Source organism: Sturnira hondurensis, unplaced genomic scaffold (assembly GCF_014824575.4).
Source record: "Sturnira hondurensis isolate 20B ecotype Veracruz unplaced genomic scaffold, ASM1482457v3 Scaffold0018399, whole genome shotgun sequence".
Lineage (NCBI taxonomy): Eukaryota > Metazoa > Chordata > Mammalia > Chiroptera > Phyllostomidae > Sturnira > Sturnira hondurensis.
In genome coordinates, this window is record NW_028091030.1 from 353,723 (window position 1) to 376,294 (window position 22,572).

Sequence of the window (22,572 nt, forward strand, 5' to 3'; positions counted from 1 at the left end):
ACCAAACACAAATGAGAATTCCTGTTCCTTTTGCTTTGCTGAACACCTCGTTCCTCCCTGCCTAGAACGCCGCCCGCACTTTTTCTGCTACAGCAGTAGCGTTGACTAGAGGAAGCTCAAGAGGCTTTGCAGTGAGATAGAACTAATTCAGGTGGCAGATCTGTCACTTGCTGGTAAGTTGCTTAATTTCACCGAGAATCAGTTTCCTTATCTGTAAAATGAAAATATTTCGAGAGGTGTTTTCAGGAGTGAGTGGAAGGAGAAGGCAAAGGACTCAACAAATATTGGCCTCCTTGTAGGTTTCTCTTTTTTAAGTCCTACCTGTATTTCAGAATTCAAGATCTGCCTACTCAAAGCTTGTTCTCTGAAGGTCTTATTTGGCACAGAATGCTATCTCATTATTGTTTCTTATTTTGTGTTCACTGTCTCCCCAAGTTGCTTCCAAGTTTCTTGAGAGCTAAAGCTCTCTTCAAACAGAATCCTGGTTCAGTGTAGCCTTGTTGAATATGGTGGCCTCAGATATGTGATAAAATGGATTCGAATCCCAGAACTTACATGTGATAGGGTAGAATTGGAAAATGGAAGGTGACTTCGCATGCCCGTCGTCCATTTCTCTGAACTCAGTGAACTCTGTTGGGTTTCCCTGGCACAGTAAGGGAAATGGCTTGAGAAGGGCTTCCCTGAATAGTGGAGTCTGTGAGGGAGTCATCAAGGCCAGACGAGACTTCTTGTACTTCCACAGCTGCAGAGAGAGCTTGATTGGGAACATATATCTTTTTGAGACAGCATTTTCTGATGAACTCTTAGAGAATTTTAAATGTCCTGGTAAGGAAGGGAAGTTACTTATACACTTTCCCCTGAAGAAGCGTCCTGTAATGGGAAAGTTGTAGGCTTCTCCTGATCATGTATCCTCAGCTGACATACTCATGGGATGTAGGCCAGGGAGAGAAGCCCTGTTCAGTTGGGTCACTGCCACATCAGACTCAACCCTGACCCAGAGAATGACCGTCGGGTGAAGCTGGATAGTAGCTCTTTATCCACATCAACACGCAGTCCCTAGTAGGGCGAAAGCTCCTCGACCCTGGCAAAATTGTCAGAGGTCAGGCTCACCAGAGGGCTGTGGTTACACTCAAGATCTAACATTTTATGCTTAGGCAAATATTTATGTCCACAACCAGAACTTGTTTTCCAAAAGAAGAGGTATCCTTTGTGATACTGCAGTCTTGAACTTGGATTCTCTGCTACCACTGTCCCCTTTTAAATCCTTGGTCTTTCGTTTATAATCCTTTATCATTTGATATATGTTTCATTTTAAGTTAGGATAAAAAATGCTATATTTCTCTGCTATAATTCATCCATCTTCAGATTGATTTAGGTAGAAGGCAAAATTTTAATGATGTTTTTGACTTTCAAAGAACTTTCACATTCATTATGAATGGAATGGGGTTTTAGGATGTGATCTTTGTTGTTCCAGTTTCTCCCCCCAAATACTTGCTGCTTCTTATGGTAGCCCAGCAGGTAAAACTTAGACATCAGTGCTAAACCTGAGTCACGGTGACGACCTGCCTTTGGGCTCTCCTGCTCACTGATGTTGTGTGTTCTGCTGGAAGAAAACCTATACTGTTGCCCTTCCGCTCTTCTTGATGCTTGGGGACCTTGAGCTGCGGGAATACAGAAGAGAGATGTTTCTAATGTGCTGTATTGTGTCTCTTGTCATTGAGGTAATTGTCATGAGAACACCCTGGACAACAGCCATGACAAACAGAAATATTTTGACAACTCACGGTCACTGGATGCTGCTGAAGAAGAGCCCTCTGAGACAGGAACAGAGGAGGACCCTGTACTCTCTGTTGAGAATTCAGGGGGGGACTCACCTGTCCTTAGACTGGAAAGTAAGTGGATGTGACCTGAGCTGTGCTTCTGGGGCACAGTCAACTCTCAGGTTTTGAGCGTAGGCTTTTCTCTACTCAAGACTCTGTTTCCTTCTCTGAGCCGTTTCATGGGGGAGTGATACTCTCACGGGGGAGTGGGCCTCAGATGGTGGGGCAGGAGGTGAGCGGTGCTGTGGACGTGCTCTCCGTCCTCCTTTGTTCTCTGCCTCCCTGTCTCTTGCTAGAACAAACTCGATTTGGTTATGTACTACTTATTTTAGGGTTGTTAGTCTATTGAGTAAGTCCTTGAAAACAAAGCAAGATAAGGTGTATTTATGCTAACCCAGTAAAATTTAGAGATTTGGAATAATGGGGGCTTACCTATCAGCTCCCCCAGTCCCATTTTTATGACCACATTTTGAGTCAGGCCCATAACTGCCAAAATGAATGACTTGATTTTAATACTCATCCCACTTAACCCCAATTTACTGCATTTGGAACTGTGCACAGCTCCTTAAAACTCTCCCCTATCACTTGCTCTTGGCTGTCTTCCTGTCTTCAGAACATCCTTTTCAATTTCCTTCACTTCATTACTTTGCCCCTGATTTGTTGAGTTACCCAGGATTTTAACCTTGGTCTTCTTTTGCTTATCCCTCTCTGTGTTATCTCTTGGTATTTCACGTGCCTTTGAGTGTACCAGTGACCCCAGCTCTCTATTTTCAGCAAAGATATTTTCTACAACTCCAGATCTCACTTCCCCTTTTTCAGTGCTCTCTTTATCAGGATGTGCCACATGCACTTCAAACTTAATATATCCGAACTTGAACTTGTCCTCATTTTCACCCTATTTTCTGAACTGCTTCTAGGGTCCGTATTCCTCTTTCTAGAGGAAATTTTTCTATTTCTATTTTTCTATTTCTATTTTCTATTTTTCTATATTTCTAATTTTTCTATTTCTTAATGACATCATAATTTACCCAGGCACCACTATATCCAATCACTTCGTAAGACTGGTTGAATCGTACCTTCATCTGTTCCTTCTCCCCTGCCTAAATTCACACGTTCTTTGTTTCTACCTGGGCTATTGCAGGGGCCTCCCTCCCTACTATCTAGGCTTTTCCTTTAGTCTGTGCAAGGAGGGAGGGAGGGAGGGAATGAGAGTAAGAGAGAGTGGTGATACATGTAATGGTACAAAAGTTAAAAAGCAGAAGCAACCCCTGTCACCAGTTTCCTGTGTATCCAAAGAGTTGTTTCTGAAATCAGATCTGATCAGGTAAGTTGCCTACATTTACATTTTTCAACAGTTCGCTATTATTTATAGGGAGAGTCCAAATTGTCTTAAAATGGGATACGTGACGGTCTGCCCCTCGGTTTCGTCTTTGACCGAATTTCCGTTCTCTACGCGACGGAGAGGGCAGCTGCTACGCATTCCCCGCACGTGCAGGGCCACTTTGAGCCTCCGTGTCGGCGCGGGCCGGGTGTGGCCGTCGGGTACTCTCTGCTCTACACAGACAGCTCCTGTGCTGCTCCAAGATGCTGCTCAAATATCGCCTCCTCTGTGAAGCCTTCACAAAGGACTCTAAGCATTTGCCGCCGTGTTTCCACTTTCTATCCAGGCCAAGTCATGTAGTATTAGTCACTTGCATGTCTGATCTCCCATCAGACTGTGAGCTTCTTATATACCATATCTTATATTACTATATTCCTATGTACAGTAAGTGTTTTTTAAGGTAATAAAGTGTGGCATTTGCCTTCCTGTATGTAGGTTGGATTAATCTATTGGGTTGGCCAAGAAGTTCATTTGGTATTTTCCGTAAGACAGTTCTAGTAGTGTTAGTTGTCTTTAACTTCATTCAAAACAATTTTGTTAGATTGTGTTGTGACAGCTGTCATATCAGCATGCATTAAAAAAAATCAGTGAGTTTTTGTGAAGCCATTTTAATGTTAAAATGGAAGAAAATACGCAACATTTTCAGCATATTATGCTTTGTTATTTCAAGAAGGGTAAAAAAAACATGCAAAAAAAGATTTGTGCAGTGTGTGTGACTGATCGATCATGTCAAAAGTGGTTTGCGAAGTTTCATGCTGGAGATTCCTTGCTGGACGACGCTCCACAGTTGGGTAGAGCAGTTGCAGTTGATAGAGATCAAATCTAGACACTGAGAACAATCGGTGTTACACCGTGTGGGAGACACCGGTGTCAACATACCCAGAATATCCAAATCAGTACAGTTATTGCTGAAAATTAAATATGTGTCTTTTATTCTACAGGAAAAAAAAATATGCAGACTTTTTGTCCGGCCCAATATTTAGCAATTACAAAGTCTTGCTTCCTTCTAAGTGGAATTGTATATAAGGATGATGTATAAGAGAGGCAAGCTAGACCTCAAAGGAAAAGTTGTGACCTTCACCTTTGCAGGTTTAGAAAATGAGTTTATCAGTTCTACCAGAAACTACTAGGCTTTTAAGGAAGCCGATTCCGATTTACCAGCTCAAAAGAGATTGGACCTTAAATCAGGCAGCCAGTTTGTTCCTTTACAAGGAAGCTGCTCCTCTCTGGTACCTGACAGACTCACATCTCATTCTGACATCAGGCACCCACGCTACCAAATGGACATCGTGAGGTTGCTTGATGGATTGCCAGGGAACACAAATGAAACTGGGTAATGTTGGCGGTTGTTTGTTCACTTTATAGAAACTCCCCCTATTCCAATGCAGTACAGCTCCCCAGTGACCAGCATGCACATGGCTACCAAATTAGAGTCTGTGTTCCTTGGGTAACTCGGAATAAAACTCAAGCAGAGTCTTGCTCTTTGTGTCCCGGATTTCTGAATACGGCATTGGTGAAGACAGACTGTAACCTGGTACTCACATTCTTCAGTCCCATGTCCCTCACGTAGTTCTGTTCCATTGCCCTACTGAGGACGCAGTGTAGTCACCCTGGCTGAGACCAGGTGTTTCCCAGGTCCCCACAGCGCCCTGCAGACTGTCTCCCAGGGCGGATTCCTTTCCAGGCAGCTAATTGAATCTGCAATATGATGATAACTTTTACTGGCTTTGATACTTGTGGTTTTTTAAAATTTCCTCAAAAAATACAATATAAAAACTTTTATGTCTGTACTTTGGCTTTTATTATACCACACTATTTATATTAAAAAGGGGTATTTTTCTGTCTCTGACAGCCGCACCTTAGGAAGCCTGCTGGTGTGAGCATGCTAACTGTACGGCTGCAGTCCTCCTGGACGTGCCAGTGTGGAGGGGAATTTAGAAGGAGGCACTCCCAGAATTTAGGCGTGCGGGGGAGCACATTAATATCCTCTCTAGTAACTGTAAAAATACCACGATAATCACTCCTTTTTGTGGTACTTGTAATTCACGTGGGATTATTAATTATGTTTTAACCTTGTGGGTTTTATTACTAAGCCCATCTGATAAATGAAAAAATTGAGGTCCTGTGATCTTAGGTACCTTGCCCAAATTATTCAGTAGGGGACATAATTTAAATTATTCTCAGGCCTTCTGATTTCATAAGCTGTCCTTTTGCCTGTAGTTTTCAGAAGTAAAGATTTGATTCAGAACTTTATTTTTTAATTGGCAAGGTCATTTTAAAAGAAAACTAGAATCTGCCCTAACCAGTGTGGCTCAGTTGGTTGGGTGTTATTCTGCAAAGCAGAAGGTTGCCAGTTCAGTTCCCAGTCGGGGCACGTGCCTGGATTGCGGATTTGGTCCCCAGTCAGGGCGTGTGCAGGAGGCGGCCAGTCGATGCTTTTCTCTCATGTCAATGTTTCTCTCCCTCTCTGTCTCCCTCTCGTCTCCTCTCTCAAGAAATAGATAAATAAAGTCTTTCAAAAGAAAACTAAAATCTGTTATCACCATTATATAAAGCAAAGAACATTTTAATGTCATAAAGGTACAAAGACAATCTCAGAGTAAAGGTGAGTCTTTCTCAGACATGGACATTCGGCAACCTCATGGCAGCAGAAGTGCGTCTGGACACAAGTGTCCGTGTGTGTGTAGATAACTTTGTGTGTCTTTGTTTCCTTTCTCATTGCGAAGGATTGCTGGAAACTCTGTGTCTGAGTCACGTGTGAAAGCCACTGCTGTCATTTGTCATCATCTAATACAGAATCCCTCCTCCACAGTAAAGCGTAGATATGGAAGGAAGGGTGTAGATTTTGCAGTCAGAAATACTGTCCTGCTTGGCGCTCCCACGTACTAGTTACTAAATCTTGGGCAACTTATTTGGCTTTCCTGAGCCTTCCTTATGTTCTTAGTTTAAAAATAATCAAAGAAAAATGCCAGAGTGTTTTTAAGTATTTCAATGAAATAGCTTAGGGAAACATTTATTTTAGTGTCTGGTACAGAGCGGAAACTAAGTAAATGTCACTTCTGCAAACATAGGCATGAGATTCTGCTGCTTCTGGACTCAGGCTGCTTATGAGCCAAAGTCCTCACAAGCATGTACATACAGTATCTTCTAAGGACACATCTGTTTGATTAAAGGGAGTCCCAAGATATTCTCATGGGTGTTGTCAGAGGGAAGATTCCCTGTTTGCTTTTCTAGGTTATCTTCGCGGAATTCTATTTTCTCTTGCTGTCTGGACCCACCTAAAAGGAGGAAGAGCACCGTTGGTGCAAATGCAAATTCAAGATTCTCTTCTCAGGAGTGAGTCATTCCCGTATCTACTTCGGTCTGGATTAGACCTTTCAAGCTTTCTCATTGCCGGCATGAACTTTTACACCAGTGTCTGTGCGTTAAATTGTATAGGCTTTACGCTTGCCTTCAAAACCAGACCACTACCTTTCAAAGAAGACGCTGGAATGCAAGACAGAACTGCCCAGGGTCCTGTGTGGAGGAGTCCTAATTTGAAACCAAATTCGTCCCCTTCCTTCATATATTCTTTCCATTTTGTGAGACAAAGGGACATGTCCCTCTGTGGTACCATTCTTTAGGTGGACTGCGCCGACCTGTCTTCAGAAAGCACAGCCTCGTACTCAGACCTGCTGTCACTAGCCATGTGAGACTTGATGGGGGAGAAGCCGAGTCAGATTTTCAAGGGAAGACCTCCTCTGCCATTTCTCTGAATGCAGGATCTTTACCTCTGTGTGTTGTCAGTCCGTTTTGTTTTGAAAGGAGCATTCATCTTTCTGTTCTCTGCTCCAAAAACTCTGGAAACCTAACTTTCACGATCGTTAATGCTGCTTCTTATCAAATATTGTCACCTCTGTCATTGTCTGGCTTTTGCTACCTCCCGGGCCTTGGGAGCTCAGTCTCTCTCCCTGAGTAGCCAACCCATTCCACTGTCTGACGATTGAAAAGCCTTTCCTTATGCTGAGCTAAAATAGGACTTCTCATTTCTAGTCCTGTTCTCTGAGGCTAACAGAGTCAGTCCTTCTGTCATTAATATCACATTTCCTTAAATATTTGAAGGTGATTATTGTTTCTACCTTTCCTTCCCCAACCCCACCCTCATATTTTTGCTTCCTTTCACTAAGCGTTCTCATTTTCTTGAACAGTTCCTCTTAATGTGAGGCTTGTAGTCCCTCCTCCAACCCTGAAGTCATCTCTCTGGATTTTAAAAACCTTTCTAGCAAAATATTTGTCAGGCCTGATTTTTTGTGTGTGCGGTAGTAGACGGCTACTCTTCCTGCTGTGGGGGTGGCCCTTGGTTTCTTCCGCCCTTCTTCATTTAACGTGTTTTTGAGTCCCTTCACCAAGTCACTTTTCTGTAAATGTGCTCTGCTTTCAGAATCTTTTAAACTGATGTGCCCAAGCTTAACCACGAACCTCCAGGTGTGTCTCAAATATTGCAATATTGTACTGAAACTAACTGCAAAGAATAGGATAGGTTCAAAGGTGATTTCAAGATTTTAAAGCCAGAGTTGGCTGTGATCTGATGTGCTCAGCTCTGGCCAGAGAAATACTGTCTTCAGTCTTGGTGGAAAGGGAAAATGCGCTCTCCGAGCCAGAGCAGGCTGGCTTACATGAACAAAAGTTCCTGCCCTGGGTGCCTGATTGGTCTGTCTTCATGCAGATGAGGATTCCAAATCCTTGCAGTTGGATTGGTCCAAAAGGCTCTGTCCTAATTAGTCAGAATAGAGCCATTCTGATTGATCAGAGCCGCACAACTGCTATTGGAAGGGGCGCTCCACAGTCCTATTAATTGAACTAGGGTTCCAGGGACTCCTGTAAGGGCTGGCTCCCAGGGCAGAAACACAGCGCAGGCAGAGCGTTCAAGCTTCTCCTGAAGTGCAGTTTGCGACAGAGGTTCCTGTGTAGAAGCAGCTCCTAGGCTGGTTTGGTTTGGTTTGGTTTTAATTTGAGCCACCAGGAGCCCTTCTTGGTCTGCGTCTTCTTTCTCAGGGGCCACACATCCCAGTGCTCTGTCCCATTGCCCTTTTCTCACTCCAGCGTTCTGCTGTCACTCTCGGATTCCAAACTGCATTCACTAATAAAAAGCCCACTTGGGCTTTAAAATCTCGAAATCATCCTTGAACCTACCCTAATCTTTGTCCTTAGTTCCATTTAATCACCAAATTCTATTTTTCCTCCTTTGACATTTTCTCACATACATCTTCCCCTCCTTTTTAAAAATCCCTTTTACCCTCACCCTAAGTCAGCCTCCCTTCATAGAACTGATACGGATTACTGAAATGCCTTTCGGGTTGGCCTCTTATCCTCTCCTCCCCCTCCCAACCTCAAATACACCAGCGGGTTTACTACAGTAACTTGCATCCGTGTGGTGTCCCCTTGGAACTCTTCTGCGTACAAACAGGGCTCTCTCTGCAGTAGGGCTTCTTCCCGACCGTCCTAGGCATTCTCAGGTCACCCACCTTCCCTCAGTGTGTTTGTTACTTGCTGATACCCTCTAAATACAGTTTTGCTCTGGCTCATTAGGAATCAGTGCCTTTGCACGCACCTTCCTCGTGCCTGTGTCAGTCTGTGTGTGTGTGCACATGCTCTTTAGTGTCATCGCTCTAGGCAGTGCCCTGCCTGCTGTGTGCCCTATCTGAACCCTGCCTCAGGTGGTCTGCCTGCTTTAGAACGAGTTGTGTGGCTGCCATCAAGTACGTTTTCCTTTCAAAACTTAAATGTTCTTGTTCTCTCATTGTTTAATGTGTACAGTTTTGTGTCTTCATCTTGAATTAAAATGTATTTAATTCCTCAGTCAGACTCCTCAGGTTCCTGTTGCTCTTGTTCCCACCTGTACAGTTTATACATGTAGATGGGCTCAGCGCAGACTCTAAATGAACAAAGTTTGGTTTATTTTTCTTCCAACTCAGCGTGTGTGTGACCTCCCTCTCCCTCACTGTTGTTTAGTGTGGTTCAGGACTTGCTCTCACCCCAGCCCAGCAGCCTGCAGCAAGTTCCCTGGTTTCTATTTATTTGAATATTGATTTACCATATTTTGGGCTATAAGACTCACCCCCCCCCCCAATTTGGGAGGAATAATAGTTGTTAATGCTGCTGTTGAGTTGTATTTACATTTTCATTGGTAAAATATTATTTATTTTATTAAATATGTTACCACATTTTTTGCTTCAAAATTTTTTTCCTATTTTCCTAACTTTCTACATATTACCTAATGGTGAGGGCATAGGGAAGCCTTAACCTTGGGGAACTCTTTGCAGCTGAATGACATAAATGCTTTCTAAACAGTAAATAAGGCTTCCAGACCCCGTACCTGTGTGCAGCTCCAACTGTGTGCTGGGGCGTTAGTTACTTGCAGTCTCTCTTTGGCCAAAGGCCACTTTTCCTTAAACCCATATTCTTCGCTGTGGCTGAGTTTTTTTCAGAAAACCCTTTCCTGTTTCAGGATGAGGTGCAAGGAATCCCCTGGCATCCATAGGAGAGGCAAGGAGAGGAAGCTGAAGTAGCATGAGCAACACTTAGAGACCGCGGTGTTGCTGCAAGCCAGATGCCTGCAGTTTCTCGAAGTTGCTGTTAGGGTCCCTGTAGAAACCCTGTGCAGCTGCTTTCCTGGGTTAGCTAGTGAGACATTCGTAAATGGCATAGTATGCCGTAGTAAAGGGCATAAAACGCGGCTGGTTATGCTGAAGACATGCTGCCTTTCTGTTGCTTACCATTCATTCAGCCACGCTGAGTATGCTTTAACACGTGACAAGGTAAACCTTAGAGTTGGGAATGTCAGCAGGACAAGGAACAGGCAGGAGCAGCAGGTTCTTAAGAACCTCACAAACCAAATTGTTTCTGCCTTCCCATTCATTCTGTGCCCGCTCTGTGCCAGGTAAAATGCTGGACATTCAGAACATAGTAGCAACATAGAAATTGAAAATTAAAACTCTTTGTCAACCCCACACTTATACTACTGGCCACATAATTGAGGCAAGCAACCAACCCTTTTTATCTGAATATTCTAAAGAAAAGCTTTTGCCAATGCCTATTTTACTTTAATCTTGCTTCAGATCTCATTCTTCTTCTTCATCATCATCATCAGTAGAAATCAGCAGATTCATTCAGAAAATTTAAAAGAAACTTCTTTAAAAATATGGTAGTACATTCTGTAGTCACTTGTGACAAACACCAGAGCCCTATAGATTTGTCAAAGAAGAATAACAGAGGTCTCTGGTGGTACTGACAACAGACCCTCCCACTCTCTGGAATGGAATGGGGGGTGGCAGACAGGTGTCACCTGGGGTAAGGGTGACACTGCATCTTCTGTGAGTAGGACTCAGAGCTTTAGGTTGTTTTTAGCCATGGCAGTCAGGCATGTTTCCCACCCGAGCCTCCTCAGAGACTGCCGCTGACCTTTTCTAAGATCACTCACAGTGGCTGCATAGGGCACCGTGGATGTGAGAGTGCTGACCCTGGCTTTTGGAATACCATGTTCTAAATCACCGAACAAGCCAGAATTACCTGTTGAAGATCATTGGGGTAATTGGGGCAACATAGACTAGCATTTTGTGAGCCATGATCCCCAGGCTCTCAGGTTGTCCAGTGGGCATTTCATTTTGTTGTTTTATATCCTCTACTTCCCAAAAGGGTTGGAGATAACTTCCATCCAACATACAATATAGGGGTCAGCCATTAATTCAGAATAACATAAGGGGTAAAGAATTTTTTTAAGGAAGGCATTCTGTTAAGAAACTTGGAGTAATTCTTCCCTAGGCTTCCTAGTTATCTAAACACAGAGGAGAGCGTGTGAGGTCGTGCAGCCTTCGCCGTGTGATAAGGGGAGCTCACCGACTTCTCGGCGGAGAGACTCTTTAGCAGGCCATAGTGCTGAGAAGCCCCCATGGGAGTCTTCACACAAGAAACTTGAGCAACATAACGAATAATGTCTTGATAACCATTTTAGGGAAAAAGTTACTGTTTTATTATTAGCCTGTTGCTAGTTCTTACATCAGCCGTTAGTGAGAATGGGAGGGAGCCTTCGTGTGGAAACAGGATGGTTTCTCAGTAAACAAAACGTTCACTTCAGGCAATGAGGTTACATGGCCCGGACCTGCAGCTGTGGTGTTTTATGTGCTGTTTGAACAAAGCTCGAAGAAGCCCACATTAAATAAGCAAATCTCATCCTTGCCATGTGTGTCTTATATCTCGAGCAGGTTGGTCTTTTTTGCAAAAATACTTAAAACAGCCGTCCTCATGCTCACTAGGGCCATACGCTGAGTGCCTGCCATCTAGCTGCTGCCGCTGTTCTCAGCCAGACTTTTGACAAGGTGCATGACGAAGATGGTATTTCAGTAGGAATTTTGAAGATGCCAAATGGTATTTTTATGCAAGTAGGCCAGAGAAGTGCCTCTAACCAGAACCAAAATTTTTCTCAAAATGGAAGGTTGGAGTCACTCAGGTACTTGAAAGAATACTATGTAATTTTGAATAACATGCTGGAACTTGAATTCCAGGTACGGTGGTTGAAGAAAGCAATGGTTCTGACGAGATAGAGAATTCAGATGAAACAAAAATGTCAGAAGAGATCTTGGCTTTGGTGGATGAATTTCAACAGGCATGGCCCCTGGAAGGCTTTGGGGGACCACTGGAGATGAAAGGGCGGCGTCTGGACCTGCAGGGCATTCGGGTGCTGAAGAAGGGTCCCCAGGACGGAGTGGCCAAAAGCTCTTGCTACGGAGACTGCAGAAGTGAAGATGACGAAGCAACAGAATGGGTGAGAGTTGCCAAGTCAGTTCTTCCCAAAGTGTAGCCCAGGTCTTTGGGGGTCGGGGGGGCTGAGTTTTCAGAGTGTGATGTTTCTGTTGGACACGTGGCCCTACTTTACTGCGCACTCCAGTCAGCCTTCACACTGGGATTGTAGCGCAGGAAGCGCTTTATGTAACTTACGTGTCGCTAGCTTTTCCAGGAAGCGGAGGCAACAGGACGGGCGTGTGGCCACCTTCAGAGCCCGTGCATTTGGAGCTCCCCAGTTCAGATATCTTAGTTTTCAGGTTCCTCTGTATACTTACTCTTCGGGGCTAGGTACTATTTTTATTTTACTAGACATTTTTGATTTAGAGCTTTAAGAATTAAACTGAAGGAGAAAACTTAACCTTAGCTCAGGACTGGTTTTTCTTAAATCCACCAATATCCACAGCCATCGACAGATTTGATCACTGGTCTCATTTGTTCCTAACATGTTTTTATCTCCTAGATCACATTCCAGGTCAAACGGGTAAAGAAACCCAAAGGAGATCATAAAAAAACTCCAGGGAAGAAGATAGAATCAAATCTAGCAGGAAATGTACATCACTACCAAGCCAACCTGGAGGTCACGGGCCCACAGGTGGCATCTCCCGGGCCACAAGGTGATTTGAATGTTTAAATCATTTAAACCAGTTTCTTCTTTCAGACTTTACTGTCGTAGTTCTCACAAAAAGTTTGTTTGCGACTTAAATAGATGACGAGGTAAGTTGCCTAAGTGAACAAGAAGCCAGTTGTTGATACAAAAAGTTTGTTTTGAGAGTTCACTTTTTTACCATTGGTTATTTGGCATCTGTTCTTATTATCTTGAGCTTAAATATCCTATTGATAACTTGAAAGTCTAGGTTAATATATTAAAATGGGGGTTTGAGACTGACTCCCTGGCCTCAGACTCCAGCTTTGCCATTCAGTTCCCCATGCCTCACTTTCCTGACCCACAGACTGGGGATAAGAATTGCACCTGTCTTGTGTGGTGAATGCGAGGGTTCTGTGAGTTCATACATCTCTGGGGCTTTAAATGAACTGGGCACAAGGGGCTCAGCACATAGTGACTATCCAGTAACACCTTTGTGTGTCCGTGTCTCTTCACATGTTGGGCGGATGCTCCGGAACCATTCCCCAGGACAAATGCGTGCACGTCAAACTCGGACCTGTACTTTCAGGGTTCGTAGGGGTTCCAAACCCCATCTCTGGACTCCAGGGTCAGGGCCCTTCCTGTAAGTCCAGGTGACTTTCTGTTCCAGCAATCGGGACGTTAGAATTTCTTTATCCTTAAAAGGATGTATTCCCTGTCTTGGACTTTGGAGATTCAGGGTAACTACCTGAAAATGTCTCATTTCATTTGGTGTACTGACCAGAGTTCAAAGTGGAGGGCCCACAGTAAAGTGACTCAATCCCAGAGTGAACTGTGACTTGCAAAGGATAGTAAGGACACCAGAAAGGACATTTTGTCATGACTGGAGCTAAAGCATGAAGTGGCGTTCCTGCTTAAGGAAGACAGCATGTGTTAACAGGCAACAAAAGAAAGCCACACTCCCTTTGTCAGGTCTGCCCTCTGTCGCCAGGGAGCAGCGCTCAAACAGTAGAATGTGCTGGAAATGAGCACTGCGTTGGATTAAACAGTGCACGTAGTAAAATGATCAAAGAAAATTTAGATGGTTATTTATAAGCATTTAATGTGAAAAGGAAATTTCTGAGGTTGAAAGAACAAATAATTCTAGCGTCAGAAAATACCATGAAATAAAAAGACAGGACTGAAACAAAGTAATTTTTGTGGAATACTTACAGGATATATGATAAGCAAAGGATAGTAATATTTAAAGAGCACCTACAAATCAATAAGAAAAGTACAGCATTTCAGCAAAATATGTTCAAGTACATAGGTGGTTCACCAAAGACACAGGTGTGTACACACACATGCATGTGGCCCTGGACATGAGAAAGTGTGCACCCTCACTAGCAAACAAAAAAGTGCAGACATCAACAGTGACGTTCCATTTTTGCTTATCGAATTCTTTAAATGCGTAATAAACAATGAGAGTTAATAAAATGAATTATGAGTTCTGGGACAGTTTGACTAGATGTCCAGAAAATTTAAAAATATACCAACAGTTTTACTTCCAGTACCTCACCCCAAGTAAATCATTTTACAAGTGCCACAAATAGAAGTACAAAGTTATTGATCACAGGGTTGCTTATAATAAAAATTTGGAAACCACCTAAAGGTTGGTAATTTTCTAAATAAATTATAGCATGTGTGCTGTGCAGGCAAGATGTTTGTAATTTAGTAAGTGAACAAAAGCAGTTTAGTAAGCAGCATACCGATGTACTTCTTTTTATTTTAACATTTTATTGCACTTTATAGATATTGTGGGGGTTTTTTTATTTGCCACAAATTGAAGGTTCGTGGCAACCCCTCACTGGGCAAGTCTGGGGGTGCCCTTCTTTCCAGCAGCATTCGCTTGCTTTGTTTCTCTGTCACATTTTAGTAACTCTCAATATTTCAGACTTTTCCTGTATTATAAACATCATCGTGGTCTGTGAAGTTCTGTTGTAGTTGTTTTGAGGCACCACGAACCACACGCATGGAAGACTGAAAACTTCATCAGTAAATGTTGTGTGTGTCTGACTGTGCCACCAACTAGCCATTCCCCAGTGCGCTCTCCATTTGGGCCTCCCTGTATCCTGAGACACAACAATCCTGAAATCAGGTCAGCTAGTGACCCTGCGGTGGCTTCCAAGCATTCAAGTGGAAGGAAGAGCCACTTTAAATCAAAAGTTAAAGATAGTGAGGAAGTAATGTCAACAGCCAAGACAGGTCAAAAGTTAGATGTCTTGTGCTGAACAGTTAGCCAGTGGGAGTGGGAAGGAAACGTTTTTAAATGAAATGAAGAGTGCTATTCCAGTAAGCCCAAATGATAAGAAAGCAAAACAGCCTTATTGCTGGTGTGGAGAGGGTTTCAGTGGCCTGGACAGAAGACCAAACCAGCCACGGCATTCCCTTGTACCAAAGCCTGATCCAGAGCAAGGCCCTCACCCTTCAGTTCCGTGAGAGCTGAGAGATGAAGCAGCTGCAGGAGGAAAGTTTGAGGCCAGCAAAGGTAGCTTCGTGATGTTCCCTCTGCTTGGAATGCCCTTATGCTACCTCAGAGATACCAAATATCACTCATCCTTAAACTCCAGGCTCAAGCTCAAGTGCTGTCTCTTCCTTGGTGCCCTCAGACAGAATTAGTTGCACTCTCTCCAGTTATTTGGCACAGGCACTCGCCCTAACGCCACCGTATTCTAATGGTTCGTTTGTATTTCCCCTCCTCACTGGGCCGTGAGCACGGGTCAGGCTCTCGTATTGTTCCCTCCGTGCCCTGTGTTTGCTGCCACGACTCCCCGCCCTGTGCCACAGGTGTTCACGAAGCATTTTCCGAGTGAACTTCCTAAACGTAAGAGAAAACAAGCTTAATTGTGAAACTACGGTTTAATTCCTTGTTATTAGTTTAAACAGTGTTCGTTTGAAACTCTTTCACACTTTTCTGTTTTATTAAAATCTAAATCTAAAACCCTGCCTGAACCTCAGACAGTTTTCTACTATTAGTAAGTTTCTGCAGTAAAAAAGAGCTATTCAGAACCGAAGTTCTCCGTCCTGCCCCTTTAGTTATAATTCCTTCAGAAGAACCCTTCTCAGACCAAACTTAGTTCTGCTTTTTTCTGGGGAACTTGATCTAAGTAAAGGGCCTGTACCCAAAAGGGAGCACTTGGGAAGGGTATCCGCAAACAGAACTTTAAAGGCCCTAGTACCTTTAAATAGCGTGGTAATTGGGGGCCTGCATGTTAGTCTACGGACCTGGATGTTCATCCCAGCCCTGCCACCTGCTGCTTTTGGTTACTGCAGTGGTTCTCCACCTGGAGCAATTCTGCCCTTCCAGGGGGACGTTCAGCAGTACCTGGAGGTACTTTCAGTTGTCACGTCTGGGGGAGGGTGCTACTAAGCTTCCTCCAGTGCACAGGACGGTCCCCGCAGCAAAGCGTTATTCTGCCTGCGGAGTTGTAGGGCCAGGCTGAAAAGCCTACTTTAGACACATGTCTCTCGTGGTCTATAAAATCAAAATGTAGAAGGTTGAAAATTAAATTTGGTAAGAATGTTAACATTGAAGAACATCTTAACCCTTATCTGGTGTTGATTAGTCTTAAATCTAGTGAAGGACTTGAGTATTTGTACTTAAATTACTATCTACCTTCAAGTACAAGGCTTCACCCAGAGATGATCTTTATTCTTGTTGCTGTGAATGACAAGATTGTCATTCTCTATATGGTACAAATTCTGAAGGCTAGAAGAATGGCTAGCGCCTTTAAATAACACCAACCTGGGTGAAGTAATCACCTGGGCATAAGACACTGGGGATTCTGTTCCTTTGCAATTGTGTCATTGCTGACATGGTCTTTTCCCAGGAAAAAAGCGTGACTACCAGAGTCTGGGATGGCCCAGTCCAGACGAGTGCGTCAAACTCCGCTGGGTAGAGCTGACTGCCATCGTGAGTACCTGGCTTGCAGTTTCTTCAAAAAACATCGAGTGAGTATCTTGTACGTTTCCCTCCTCCGTGGCCTTCGTGTGCCCGCGAGTGCACAGGGCCTGAGGTGGCATCAGGGCTGCCCGTTTCTGGCAGAAAGGGTGAAGAGTCATCCTTCGATGACTCTAGAGTTGGTGATTCAGAGGATGACCGCTGCTGACCGCTGCCCACAGATGGGCCCAGCCAGTTGCTCCGAACAGTAAATGTGCCCCCCATCTGGGTGCCTTTGCCCTCACTTTTGTAACTTACCCAGGTGAAAACCTGTGGTCTCTCACTGATATCACACACTCAGAAAAGGATTGGGGCAAATCTGATTTACAGACACCTTCTGAAACACAAGGTTGCCTCTCTGGTGACTGCTTTTTTCCTTCTCAGACACTTGTTCTCTTTTGCTGGCCCCTTTCCTAGTCTTTAAGCATTGGAGTTCCCAGAGATTTACCAGGAAGCCTTCTTTATAATCACTCTAGTCAGACCGATCTGCTCCCAGAACGTACAGCACCGCCAATATATTCATAATTCCCAAACGTGAATCTCCAGACCAGACCTTGGTTCAAGTCCTCAGCCCTCCTCTCCAGGTAACTGCCTGGCCTCTTTGCCTAAATAGCTCTCAGGTGTCCCAAGTTCAGGAAAGCTAAACTCATAATTTTCTTGTGCACTAGCCCTCCAAAAAATTATCGTTGTGTTTGTTTTCTATTTCTTAGTAGAGAGCTCCAGCAGTGCTTAGGCCGGAAATGTGGGAGTCATCCTTAACAGTCCTCTGCCTTATCCCTTGAATCTAGTCTGTTATTACCACCTCTTGCCATTTTAACTCTCTTGAGTATTTTTCAAATCCAGCCACTTTTCTCCATCTCCATTGCTGCCTTCTTGAATCAGGTCACCATCTTCTCCCCTTACATTCATTTAGTAGTCTCCTAGCTGGTTCTCTTGCTTTATTGACTCTTGGCTCTATTCAATCCATTCTCTCCATAGTGCTCAGAATTCTTCCTCAATTACAAGTCAGATAATTCTTAAAATGCTCTAATAACTTCTTACTGCTATGTACAGTGTTCCACATTGTCAGTCTGCTCATGTCCTTCCATCTCCGACTCTGTCCTCTCTCCCGTCAGGGCCTTCATGCGTGGTGTCTCTTCCCGTCTGTTCTTTTCGTCGTCTTCCACCTGGTTAGTGCACGATCCCCCTCCTGGCTGCAACTTGAATCTGACTTCCTCGGGCAGTTCTTCACTGACCGTCCCCCTCCTCTGTCGGCGTGGAGGAGAAAGATTCCCTCCTGCAGTGTTGCACGGACATTTTACCACGTTTTTATCTTCTGTGATTTGTCACATCTGTAACAATTGTCACTCACAAGACTGAGCACCAAACAGCAGGGACTGGGTTGTTATGTTAATTATGATAGCCCTGGTATTAAATAGCTAGAAACAAAATTTGCCAATGCCAGTTTGCCATGTTGGTGTGTATGGTGGTGCATAATATTTAGCTTTTGTCTAGCAGGAAAGTGACTACTTTGGGACCATGCAGAAAATACTTTCATGTAGATACCAGGGACAGCTGTCTTGTATAAAATTTACTATCTAAACTCTCTGTAGACACAAGTGTGTGTCTGTGTAAAATGGAAAATAAAATAGAAACAACTCGTGGGTATTTATCACTGTCTGTACTCTGGAAAGAGAGATCCTACCAGAAAACCCAGCTGGTTTAAAACCTTCCCAGTGAGAACAAGCAGCCAGCAGGAGTGAGCCTATCAGATGCCATGGTGTGTAGAAAGAAGGCAGCTTGGGTGGCTGGGAAAATCGCTGAGTGCGGACTCAGATCCCAGCTGCTCCTTTGATCTGGGATACGATCTTAACTCGTGCATTCAGCACGTAGTTATCGCCAGGCTCGGGAGTCCTCGCACCTGTGTGATGAGAGATCGGTCTAAATAACTTCTGAGGTCTCTCCCTGTCTGAGTCTGTGGTTCCAGGCAATTCTCATAACCCATTGAAGTTATGACCAGCTGATCATTAATACTTTCTCCCCACCCATTCGTCTTTCCTATGGCTAATGTGGTCATCTCCATGTTTCAGCATCACAGAACACATAGACTTTGCCACTCCAATCCAGCAGCCAGCGATGGAGCCTATTTGCAATGGCAACCTCCCCACCAGCATGCACACCCTGGACCACCTGCACGGGGTTTCCAACCGAGCCAGTCTGCACTACACAGGCGAGAGTCAGTTGACAGAGGTCAGTGCTCACCTTTATTCAGCTCATCTGCAGTTCTTAGCCCAACCGTTTCAGTGCAACTGATAGCAGAAAGCACAATGGCCAGGCCGTGTGTTTCTGTCTTTCTTTGGTTGGCTGTCACTTCAGTGGCTTTAGGCTAGGCCTAATTTCTTTCAGGCCTGGGACTGAGCTTACTGAGCTTTACTTTCCTGGAAATTAAGATTTTCAGGAAATTTTAATTCTGATTCACTCCTCGAGGTGGGTAGCATTCTGCTTGCTATCAGACAGAGGCTCTTACAAGAAATATTTGGGGCAGTTTAACTCCCCTGTTGGCATTCCAAAAAAGGAAAGAAAGGACAGACCCAGAATATACCAAGCAAAGAATGTATCGAGAAGAATTGGGAAAACATGCCACAGATGCCCAACGATGCAGGATTGGTTACACAAACGTTGGTGTAGGATGAGGTGGTACACCATGGAGTCATTAAGAAAGATGTGTGGGAATACATTTAGTGGCTGGAGAAGTTTTCAGAATATATTATGTGAAAATGGTGACAGTAGGCAGTGTGGCCCCATATTTTGTGAGAGAAATAATGTGTATATGTATAAAAATCTGGAAGATACGCGAGGCGTGTCCAGGAAGTATCCAGCGGCATGATGAGGAGAACACAGGCGGAAGAGGATACAGGAGCCCTGGCGCCTCCGCCCCTTCAGGGTAGGCACCCGGGGGCCTCGCGCGGTTCTCGCAGCGTCGCCTCCACTGTTCACAACACTCTGCAAAGGCCTTTGTTGGAATCGCCATCAGATGCCCCGTCATATTTTCATAAATGTCATCGATGGTCTGAAATCTCTTCTTTTTCAAAGGTGATTTTAGTTTGGGGAAGAGCCAGAAGTCACAAGACCCCAAATCTGGACCATAGGGAGACTGAGTCACCTTTTGGGGTGAAACATTTGGGGATTTGATGTTTCACCGAAAACCTCCGCATGAGATGTGATGTATGAGTGGGCACATTGTCCTAGTAAAGCTGCCAATCACCAGTTCCCCTGGCTGCAGCATTTTCATCATATTGCATCTCCCAGCCAACAAAAAACACTGAGGTAGTCCTCCTTATTGTTTGGCCTGGAGGGGCATACTCGTTATGGACAACACCTTCCCAATCAAAAAACACAGTTAACATGGTCTCGATTAGGTTGTGACTTTGCCATTTCTTCAGGCGTGGAGAACCAGGTGACTTCCACTGGGACAACTGGACCTTCATTTCCGGACCATAGCCATAGAGCCACAGTTCATCTCTGGTTATGACCTTACCAAAATCTGGTTCATTGGCATCAGTTTGAATCAAGTCATTAGCAAGTGCAGCACGATGTTCCTTCTGCTCTGGTGGCAGGAGCTGTGGAATGAATTTTGCATGACAGGTTTCATGCCAAGATCCTGCATCCAAATCTCAGACACAGTCGTGTTTGGAATCCCCAGATCGCCTTCTCTTTCTCACACTGTCACTTGCCCATCTTCATTGGTTGCAGCCTGTACACATTCAACGTGCTCAGCTGTTCTGCTTGCTGCAGGCCTTCCAGAACATGGATTGCTTTCAACAGATTCTCGACCATCTTTGAAGCATTCGTGCCACACCTTGATTTGCGCTGCACTCATTGCGTTCTCCCCAAAAGCCATCTGAATCATCCAAATAGCTTCTGTGGAGGAATGTTTACGCTTAATGCAAAATTTGATGCCAATCCATTGCTCCACTCGGTTATTTTGAATGCGATGGGCACACAGTACACATGCTCACTCAACAGTGTCTCCGGCCCCCGCCGATTAGTACAGTGAAGTCATTATTGTTCACACAGGAGCACTCCAGTCCACTCTCCTTGGCAGCCAAGTTACATCCATGTTGAGCAAACCGTTCTCCTTATGTTAACACTAGCTGGACTCTTTCCAGACAGATCTCATGTATGGAAAGATATAATTGGTTGTGTCTGGGTGACAAGATTACAAACAGTTTCTATTTTCTTTATTCTATTTTCTCATGTTGCTGTAATGAGTGTGATTAACATGTCTGTAATTTTTGTTAACTGGGAGAAGCCTAACGGGTTGATGTACTAGCCTTAAACACGTCTGACCGACGGGACCACAGGACTTACCCCAGAGAAGTAACTTGCTTTTGTGGGTGGAGCCCAGCTCACTGTCATCAGTGCTGTCTGGACCCCGCCTCAACTCGCACCCCTCTAATCTACCGCCTTCCTCCCTGTACCAGGTGTTACAAAATCTTGGCAAAAACCAATATCCACAACAGTCACTTGAACAGATTGGCACCCGAATTGCCAAAGTTTTGGAAAAGGTAAGTCACCCTGTAGGAAAGCTGGGAACTGTTGCCCACCTTCTAACTTTTCCAAATGTATTTGTCATGCAGTGGCTCTGACTTCTCCTGTCAGGCACTCAGCACTCGGTAACTAAACAGATGACATGAAGTAACCCCATGCAGAGTGTCTCAATCCCTTTTCCTTACTTTCCCACCCCTGGATTGGTGTTGAATATTTCTGCTTCTTTGCTTACCCTCTGTGGTGAAAGCCCCCCGGTCAGTTTTCTCTTCTTTACTCCATCGTGGGTGTGTAGAGGTGAAGGCCCTGGGAACCACGCAATCGAGGTGTATGAAATAAGCCAGATGTTCTTCTCATGGTGAAGAATACTTGGTATTTCAGGTTGTGGGTGGGAAATACATCTTTAAATACGTTTCTCAAAATTGTGAAACAAAATATTTATACAACTGCATTTTCATATAGCATACAGAAAATATAACTATCCCTTCAGTTTAAAAGTGAGGAAGTGGAAAGAAAACACACAAAGTAGTCACCATTTGTTGTCAGCTCTGAAATCCATCTGGACGGTGTCACCCCAGTCCCAGAGTAGGGACTATTTTGGGCAATTGAGAGAGTTTCATTTCTAACCCTGCAAGTAGCTTGAAGACATTTTTTCTAAATTCTGCTTAAAAACTACACAGCTCCCCATTTAGTTCTCTCTCTTTTAATACCATATTATAAATTATTTTTTAAAAATCATTTGTCGGCTTTCAGCATTCTTCCTCAAGTCTTCTTCACCAGGACCACAACTTTGTTAGGTGTTTTTTCTATGTGCAGGACACAGCCACACTATTTGTATTGCCCGTGGACAACAGCACCACTTTGCCAGCCTCCAGCAGCGAGGTCTTGGGGCTCGTCCAGAACCTTTGATGGTCTCATGGCTGCTCTTTTAGCAGATGTCTGCCACCCCTTCCCAGAACTGATACCACACGTTTTAGTTCTCTGTTATGGCAACACTTCATTCGTGATGCCAAATAGTATTTCAGTTATCTATTTCTGCCTTAACCCGCCCCCCAAACTTACTGACTTAAAACCATTAGCTCAAGATTCTGCAGTCTGAGTGGAGCTCAGCTGGGCATTTCTTGTGGTCTCACTTGGCATCATTTATGCACCTGCAGACATGTGGCGACTCCTCTGAGACTGTCCACGAAAACAGGCTGCACCCACATGTCCGGTGCCTTACCCACAGTGGCTGCCTGGAGCACAGCTGGGAATGTTCTCTCTCCATGTGGGCTCTCCAGCTGTGCAGCTGGGCCTTTGTGCACAGTGGCTTCAGGCTCTGCAAGGGTGAGAGGAGTAGTGACAGAAATTGTAGGGCCCATCTTTGATGTGTCACAGTTCCCTTCAAAGGAGGACCAGGGCTGACAGCTTCTCAACAGAAATTATGGAAAGCAGAAGCCAATGTAAAGACATCTTGAAAGCC

General features: G+C 44.3%; 1 protein-coding gene across 2 annotated transcripts in view; it reads left to right on the top strand.

Annotated features, from left to right (window-relative positions):
- Positions 1-22,572, top strand: part of TTC17 (tetratricopeptide repeat domain 17) — a 97,307-nt gene that overhangs the window by 57,740 nt on the left and 16,995 nt on the right. The window contains exons 17-22 of one of the 2 annotated variants that reach the window (XM_037069083.1): positions 1,722-1,892; positions 11,742-12,001; positions 12,482-12,635; positions 16,474-16,594; positions 18,653-18,812; positions 21,047-21,130. In XM_037069083.1, the coding sequence (XP_036924978.1) occupies positions 1,722-1,892; positions 11,742-12,001; positions 12,482-12,635; positions 16,474-16,594; positions 18,653-18,812; positions 21,047-21,130 (950 nt within the window). The remainder of the gene's footprint in view (positions 1-1,721; positions 1,893-11,741; positions 12,002-12,481; positions 12,636-16,473; positions 16,595-18,652; positions 18,813-21,046; positions 21,131-22,572) is intronic. The other variant, XM_037069084.1, reaches the window with a different exon arrangement.